Source organism: Elephantulus edwardii, unplaced genomic scaffold, assembly GCF_000299155.1.
Source record: "Elephantulus edwardii isolate Elephantulus edwardi_28Jun2011 unplaced genomic scaffold, EleEdw1.0 scaffold00101, whole genome shotgun sequence".
Lineage (NCBI taxonomy): Eukaryota > Metazoa > Chordata > Mammalia > Macroscelidea > Macroscelididae > Elephantulus > Elephantulus edwardii.
Genome location: NW_006399851.1, coordinates 4516987 through 4526271, shown reverse-complemented (window position 1 = coordinate 4526271; position 9285 = coordinate 4516987). Strand labels below are relative to the sequence as shown.

Sequence of the window (9285 nt, the reverse complement as noted above, 5' to 3'; positions counted from 1 at the left end):
TCTATGCAGATGATATGATAGTATACCTAGAAAACCCTAAAGACTCAGCAAGAAAACTATTGGACGTAGTTGACCAATTCAGCAGAATAGCAGGATACTAGATTAACATACAAAAATCAGTTGGATTTCTCTAGCGTGACAAAGAATACAGAGCTGGAGCTAAGAAAAACAATACCCTTCACAATAGCTAATCACAAGATAAAGTATTTGGGAGTAAATATAACTAGAAGCACAAAGGATCTATTTAAAGAAAATTACAAAGCATTACTAACTCCTCTTGATAAGATGTTCAAAGTAGATGAGATGAAGTTTCATCATCCTTACCTCCAAGGAGCACTCTGGCTACACTTCTTCCAACAAAGATTTATTTGTTCTTTTGGCAATCCATGGTATATTTTATAGTCTTCTCAAAAAAAACCCATAATTCAAAGGCATTCATTATTCTTTAGACTTCCTTGTTCACTAATATTTTTTTACATGTAATAGTCAATTTAAAATACTATGGTTTTAGTTAAGAGCACCTTAATCTTAAACTGACAGCCATGCTTTTTAGCACTTTAAAAAGGTCTTTTGAGGGTAGATTTGCCCAAGGTAGCACATCTTTCTATTTCTTGACTATTGCTTCAGGGGTGCTGATGGTAGATCCATTCAAAAGAAAATTCTTGACAGTGTCAACGTTTTGTTGGGTTTTTTTTCCCCTTTTTCTTTTTCGGTGGAGTAGTGAAAAGGATTTTTGTTTTCTTTATGGTAAAGTGTAATGCATATATTCAAGACCTTTTTAATTTTTTATAAGCAAATTTATATTATCTGCATAACTCAGGTGGTTGATGAGTTTTCCTTTAATCTTTATATCACATTTTTCTTTGTAGAGTTCAGCTTCTTTGATTATTTGCTCAGCATACAGATAAAGAGAGTGAAAGTCATAACTCTGATATATTCATATTCTGATTTTTAAAACACATCCCATGTTCTGGTCAAATGACTCTCTTGGTCTATGAACAGGTTACACATCAGTAAAATTCAGTGTTCTGGAATTCCTGTTCTTCTCAATAGTATTATTTATTATGATCCACACAGCAAAAAGTCTTCGCATAATCAATAAAATACAAACATGTTTACAATATTCTTTACTTCCTCCAAATACACTTGATGTTAACAATAGTATCACTTGTTTCACTGCCTCCTAAAAGCAGTCTTCCTTAATGGTCCAGATGCAGAGCTACCAACCAATGAAGGACCTGCAACCACTGAAACAGCAAGACTCAAACTGAAGAGAAATTGCTGAGATCATCTATTAATAATTAAAACATGGAATATATAAAGTATGAATTTAGGAAAATTGGAAGTTGTAAAAAACGAAATGAAACCCATAAAAATAGATATCCTAGACTTTATTTAATTGAAATAAACATGAACTGGTCATTTTGGACAAGTCAATAATATGGTTTACTAAGCTAAATTGAGAAGGAATGGTGTAGTCTTTGTCATCAAAAAGAATATTTACTTTGCCCCCCCTTCCCTCAAAAATTACCCATCTGAAACAGGTAGATTAATTTTAGATTAAGGAAAACCATGAAATTCTCTTAGATAAAGCAGACACAGGCAAAATGTATTTAAATAATACTAGATTTCTACTTTATCTACTTAAAATAGATGGAATATGATCACACTCAAGGCTCCACAAAGTTTCAACTAAAATAGAAAACATATACTCACCCATTCACTCTAGTATCTAATGAAAGCCGCAGGACAGAGATAAACCAGGAAAGTTTGATCACTTTCCTTAAACTCACCCTACAGACACATGAAACTCATTGGGCTCATCAGTATTTTTTTATTAACTTCCCCCAAAAGGCATGAGACTTGAATTATATTACTATTCAAGTCACAAACCACAACTTAACAAAAGTCAAAACAGTTTGACAATCTGCAAAAAGAATAAGGGCCATGTTTGGGGGTGTGTGCATGCTATATCTGACCTTTATCAGCTTCACAAAGGGGAACTCTTCCTGTCCATAGCATAATAACACAAAAACAATTTCCATGAGGTCAGACATGTCTTCCATGCTCCCAATACTTATTTCTACTCATCTCAATGCCAAGCTTACTACTCTGCTAGGTTCAAAATCTGATGTAGTAGTTTGCAGACCTCACAGAAAAAAAGTCTGGTGGATCTATTTTCAAAAAGATTATCATCACAAAAATCATTGGAGCCCTTTTTAACAAAGATAGCAAAGTAGGCCCCAGCCCCTCCCCAAACTGGCCCTAAAGGCCAAAAGGAGGCAGTGCTAAAAGGCATTTACCACCAAATACAAAAGACTACCCAGGTGTAAACCACCCTCTGGCAGCCTACGAGCTGAAAAGGCTATATGAGACACTTACGTGGCCAAAGTCAATGCTTTGATCAGACCTGCTGAAGACTATTCTGCTTTGGATGTTACCAATAAATTTGAGATAATCTAAACTGAGTCCTACTGACTAAATACAATTTTTTTTTCTCATTAGAAAGAAAACTCATTGGACCACTGGAGAGCTGTGCTCTGCACACATGGAGTCACCAGAAACCTGAGTCACCTCAACAGCACATGGTTTCTGACCAGGAGTATTTGCTGCTATGGTCTAGAAAAATCCACTGCCAAAGATAAGCCCATACTCTAACATCTTGCTGTTGAGTCCATTTCAACTCATAGTGATCCTATGGGTTAGATTAGAACTGCCTCACAAGGTTTCCAAGATTGTAAACCTTTATGGAGGCAAATGTCCACATCCTTCTCTCACATAGTGCCTGATGGGTTGAATCTCTGGCCTTTGGGTTAGAAGCCAAGCTCTAAAGCACTGCTCCACCGGAGCTCCTGCCAAAGAGAACCCTGGATATAATGCTAGAGAGCTAGAGGTCAGACAAAACTTCAAGTACTGACTGCTTAAATCACTCAACAGAAAAATCCTGCATAACTATGGTTTCAAAATACAATGGACAGTTCTCACTTCAACAGCACATATACTAAAACTGGAACAATACAGAGAAGATTAGCATGGCCCCTGCACAAGGATAACATGTAAATTCATGAAGCATACCATATTTTTATACACCAATGCTCATAGCAGCATTATTCACCATCACAAGGACATGGAAACAGCTCAGATGTCCAACCACTATCGAATGGATTGAGAAATTATGGTACATTCACACAATGGATAACTACGCAGCATGCAGGAGCAATGATTTTGTAAATTATTTCCTAACTTAGGATGGACTGGAGAGCATTATGCTAAGTGAACTAACTCAGTATCATAAGGACAAATACTCAATAAAACTATTAATGTAGAATGAATATAAGGATCTGAGAGTGGAAGCAAAGGGGTGAGGATGTGCAAGGGGGCGATGGGGGAAATTAATCATGGGGTCGCACAATTTGATGGGTGGGGGGTGAGGGAAATGGGAAGGAACTGGTGTGAAAAATAATGTATTTGAATTTTGTAAATAAACTAGTATAATAAAAATACAATTGACATAAGTAATGGGACTGAATTGTACTTGTAAAATAAATGTTGGATTTACAAATGCTTTGTTATACACACACACACACACAATGAAACAATCAAAAGTAAACCTGTGTACAATGTTCTCTCATGTATGAGAATGGCCACAAGCAAGGAAAAGAGAAAAGCTCTAGCCCTTAACTTCACATAGAAACCACGAGCTAAATTTGTTTATTCATGTTGAAAGTTACTTACCTAGACATGTGACTTGGTCTAGGATTCACTTTAACAAGTGGTTCTTGTAATTCTGATACACTTTCATGCTCTGAAGGAACTTCCAAACAGGAAAATTAAAAACAACGTATTAAGCATCTCAAATAACCATTTTAATATACTACTCAGCTATTATTTATGGTAAATTTAAAAAAAAAATCTGACCTGGGCTGGAATCCACATGGTTTGATTGTTCAGACAAACTATCAACTCTATTTGTTTGCTGCAAATTGATATAGATACAAACATATTAATTCTAGTATCTTTTTAGCTCCTTTTGGGAAATTCTTTGGGGCATATTAATAAGGAAAAAAATATGCTAGCAGGGAGTAGAAATTAGTAGATGGATGGTTGGGGTAAGGGATAGGAAAGTACAGGGAGAATCTGATGAAACTGATAAATGGCATTGCTCAACTGTGATAAATAAAACAAAGTATATGACTGATCCAATGGAAGCCAATTAAAAAAAAGAAAAGCATTTGCACTGAATATGAAAATGCCCATCTCTTTATGGATTTGACTTGGCTCCAAGTAACTGCTGCCTATTTTAAAAAAATGCAGGAGAAGGTAATTTGTCACTACTGAACAAACTGCAGAAAGTGTCCTTGTTACCAGGGTAAATACACCAAAGGCAGGCATATATCTTCAACATCAGCAGCTAAAGACAACGTGCAACTTCTCAAGGAAATACTCAAAATATGACTACATGGGAAAATTTTAAAATTTCTTTAAAAATTATTACCCTTTTGATGATAAACCCAGCAAAAGAAAGAAAATGAGAAGGGGACTAAGCACCTATATATACCAAGCACTGTAAGGGACTTTATGTACTTTTTCATTTTATCCTCACAAGGCTACCCTGTGAAATAGCTATTCTCAAAACTCACTGCCTGCAAGTAGGAGATGGCCCAATATAGACCTGTAAATCACACCGGAGGAAATAGTCCATCTGGCAGAAACTCTGGGTTAACGGTATAACTCCCTGTGGACTACACCACCAGAGCCCTCCAAACATTAGGCATCTTTCCCTACATCTCAATATCCTGATCTTATACTATGAGGTAATAGCGAGAGGGCAGCCAATTCAGGCAGTTTATGGGTAAGTTTAGTGAAAGAACAAAATACCATGAACATGGCAGGCAAGAATAATCTAAAGGGAGGGATACAAAAAGATAAAGATGAACAAATGATGAGGTAGCCAAGCGAGGGAAGTGGCTTCCATCTGTAAATCTGTCATTCTGTGGGATACAGATTCTTGCCTCCAAGCTCCCCAGTCATACTCACCGCTGGCTCATCCTGGCTATTAAAGGGGAGAGTTATTGGACACTGATCTTCCAATTTCATGAAATCTTCCTCAGGGGATGCACTTCCTTTAGCTAAACACATGCGAGGCAGGGGAAAGGAGCATTTAAGAGTAATGGTCATGGCCAATGTCATCACAGTCTCTAATTGCCTTTCTTTTTTAACCAATTATCCACCATATTTATTAAGTAATCTGACATTGCCTTTACTAGAGACCTGAGTTTTAAAATGCAAGAGGTAATTCCGCTGGAGCAAGTCCCAAATTATCTCAAAAGCAGTTACACTGCTCCACCACAGATATGCTCATGTGGTATACATTCAGCTTGTGTTTGTCTTCCAGGACCATCAGGGAGAAAAGCCTGACCCTGGTGGGACCATAGAGATGGAAGAGCTGAAAACAGGTACGTGGTTTCTTTTCAAAGCACTGAAAGTTGGACTCGCGAAGCTCACTATTGATGGCCAGGAAGATCCCTTGGCAATAAAGAAAACTGAAAATCTTGGGTGCAATGATACATTCACCTTAGGCAGCCCTGTGAAGGTTTACTATGTGATATTGAAAATGACATAGCTTCTCTGATGAATCCATAAACTGGATTGAGGATTAGCTCCTCCAAATTAGGGATAATGGGACTCTGCAAAAAAAAAAAACCTGGTCAAACACAGCTGGCTGTGTGTGAGGTGAAGAAATGACCACCAACGTTTTATTTCTTATGATTTCAATGTCTATACCCTCCTTCAGACTGGCATCAGTAATATCAATAAACCTTTTTCTTCTTCTATAAGGGTGGGTATTAGCTCCATTCAGTAGATTAGTAAAGAGAAGATCTCTACTATTGATACACTCTGTGAAAGATAGGCTGCAAAGATAATGGGAAAAGAACCCAAACAGAATCATTGAAAGCCCCTTTGAAGGTCTGTGAATTCAAGAACAAGCTCAGTGGTAAGTGGAACAACGGGCACCCAGGCCCATAGATGAATCACCGGAATCCCCATGAAGGGAGCTGCTTCAAAATGGAAGAGCCAGTGGTTGTGTGTTGCTGTCTGTTTGCCGGCGGGGAGCAGCGACACCCTGATGACGCTGAGTGTGACAGACATACACTATTCCAGGAGTGCTGCAGAGAGCCTGACTCGCTTTATTGGGGGTTACAGTGTGCTTATTATATACAGGCGAGTAAAAAGAAAAACAAAATGAAATAAATTTGTAGATGTAAAGTATGCAAATTAAACAAAAAAACTTCAGCTCAGTGCAAAACACTCCCAGCTCAACAGATGTGCCAGCCATCTTCCTTGGTGGCAAATTTTCTCAAGCCAGCACAGCCAAACATAGAGAAAAGTTTTCTCTATCCCATATTAAGGGCTTTTGGGTCAAATAGGCTTGCACTTATCCAGAGCTAGGCGATCTGCCCTGGCCAAAGGCTTCCTTCTCCTCCCCAACATTCCCCAACAGTTGTGTAGAAACCGGACACTTTAAGATGTGAGGTTAAAGCCATCTTGTCTTGGCAGAAAATATTTTGTTCAGACAATAGGTAAGAATTTGACCAGGATAGTGAAATAGCTCTACCCAGCTGAAATGCACCCAAAGACCAAGAGCTGAGAACACAGGAATGAACCCAAAGCTTTCCGTCCTACTGCTTCCGCCCTCCATAATGTCTACTCCCTGATGCTCTCTGCTTTTTGAGGAGTACACAGGGCTGATACAAAGCCATCCTTTGGGAAGAGTTGTAAAGAAGTTTCCCCCAGAAATCTAGAGTGTTCCTTAGAGTCAAGGGAACTCAGACAGTTGCTGTGTCAACACAAAGGTGTATGGTTCAAATTCACCAGCTGTTCCACAGAGGAAAGATGGGCAGTCTCCTCTGGTGCAAGTAACTGCCCCTGAAAATCCACTAGAAGATCAGTTATTGGTTGGTTCTGACTTGACAGTACAAAACAACAATCAACTGAGAGGCAAGGATGGTGAAGCTTTGTCTCACTCACATTGGGCATGTTATCAGGTGAGTGATGGAAGTCCTTGGTGGAGGATATCATGCTTGGAAAGGTGAAGGGTCAGAGAGAGGAAGACCTTCAACAAGATAGAACAAATGCAGGCTGCTCAAGAATGTCACAGATGATAAAGATGGCCCTGGATAAGACAGGATTCAGATGTTGATAAGGTCACTATGAGTTGTAGCTGACTCAACAGCACCAAACAACAATAACAATATTGACACTGTGGAAAACCATTTGGTAATTCAACTCATAAGACAGAATTCAGTAAGGTAGGGTTGGCTCTGTGGCAGATGAGGTCAATCTTCTTGTGATGCCATAAGGAATATTTGGAAGGATCCTCTGTCCTCCTGCCCACTGCCCATTTTATCTCTTTATTATTTTCAATAGATCTACGAGAATGATTTTATCGGGTGAAGAAAAGAATGGCTACTTTTCCAAAGGGGGGGAAAAACCCTGCTATATTATTTGTTACACTTCATATCTAAAGGTATCAGTGACCTCTTCCAGGTAAAGTTTTATTATTACTTTCATAGGGAAATCTAAAGATTAATTGCATTAGGAAAATCTTCTGTCAGGCACCTCTCCAGAGTGCTGAAGAGCAAGGATGTCAGACTAGAGGCTAAGGTGTACCTGATCCAGGTTGTGGTCTCTGCAATTACTTGCTATGCATCAGAGAGCTGGACAATGACCAAGAACGACAGGAGAATTATTGATGCCTTTGAGTTGTGGTGCTAGAGAAGAGTACTGAACATACCATGGACTTCCAAGAGAAAAGGTGAAAACAGAGTGACTGTTAGTTGGAGGCAAGGATTTTGATACTCCATCTCATATACTTTGGGCATGTTGCCAGAAGGGAAGCCTTTGGAAGAGGGTATCATTCTTGAAAGGTTTAAGGAACAGCACAGGAAAGGAAAACTCCAGATGAGAGGGATTGATTGACACAGTAACTATGGTAATAAAAGTACTACAAGTAGGTGTGTCAGAGACACTGAGATTGGCTCAGGATAGAATAGAGCTCAGAGCTATTATATGCATAGGGTTGCTATGAGTCATAATTGACTCAATGGCACATAATAACAAGGAAATTCAAAGAATTTTATTTTATCCCAATAGATTTCTTTTTCATGGTTTCTAAGAATCTCCATCTTTTTAAAACTTACCAATATTGTCTGAAGAAACATCTCTCTGATCTGGCAGTATCTAAAACGCAAGTGGAAACCATTTTTAAAGGTAGTAATCATTTACATATTTACACACATACACATTGTTAAACAAGCACTCAATAGACGGTTTAAATAGTTAATGTGCTCAGTTACTAACCAACAAATTTAAAGTTCAAGGTCACTGAGAGGTGTCTAGGAAGAAAGCCCTGGCCATCTACTATCCAGAACCTGAAAACATGAAGCACAGTAATACTCTGACACACTATGAATAAGAGTTGACAAGATAACTGGCATTGGTATATGTTCCAGTAGGTGCCGAAGGAGACCTGGTGACACAATGGTCAAGCACTTGGCTGCCAAGTAAAAGCCAAACCAGCAGCAACTCAACTTGGTGGGGAAAAAGACCTGATGATCTGATCTGCCTCCAAAGGGGTCATTTTACTGTCTCTCCAGCTAATTTCTTCTTCCTTCAGGTCAGCTCTACTGTCTACTCCTCTGCTCTATGACCTATCTTCCCTCTGCCCAAGCAGAACCTCCAAGTCATCTTCAATCTGTTTCACATTCTTGGGATCAGGTTGGCCCACCTGCTCAAGTCTGCAGTCTGCTTTCACCCAGACTCACTACTCTTACCCTCCAGGAATTCCTCACTCCAGGAAGGGTGACTTAATGGCATGCATATCTTATTTGCCCTCAAACACTTTTATTCACTTTGTATAATACTTAGATTTTCCATGATGTTATGTGCTGTTGAATCACTTGCGACTCATAGCAACCCTATGTACAATAGCTCTGAACCCTGCTTTATCTTGAGCCAACATCACTGTCTCTGACACACCTACCCCATTACCCCAGTCACTGAGTCAATCCCTCTCTCATCCATGGTCTTTCCCTCCTGTGCTATTCCTTGACCCTTCCAAGCAAGATATCCTTCTCCAAAGACTGGCCCCTCCTCACTACATGCCCAAACTATGTGAGATGGAGTTGCAAAATCCTTGCCTCTAAGGAGCAGCCTGGTTTCACCCTCTCCAGGACGAATCTATTTGTTCTCCAAGCAGTCCTTGGTAGATTCAATACTCTTCTC

At 39.1% G+C, this 9285-nt stretch overlaps 1 protein-coding gene across 1 annotated transcript in view; it reads right to left on the bottom strand.

The window, feature by feature from the left end:
- Window positions 1-9285, bottom strand: part of SYCP2L (synaptonemal complex protein 2-like) — a 111097-nt gene that overhangs the window by 67865 nt on the left and 33947 nt on the right. The window contains exons 16-17 of the mRNA XM_006891628.1: window positions 8202-8241; window positions 5038-5129 (exon numbers count right to left, since the gene is read on the bottom strand). Coding sequence (XP_006891690.1) covers window positions 5038-5129; window positions 8202-8241 — 132 coding nt within the window. The remainder of the gene's footprint in view (window positions 1-5037; window positions 5130-8201; window positions 8242-9285) is intronic.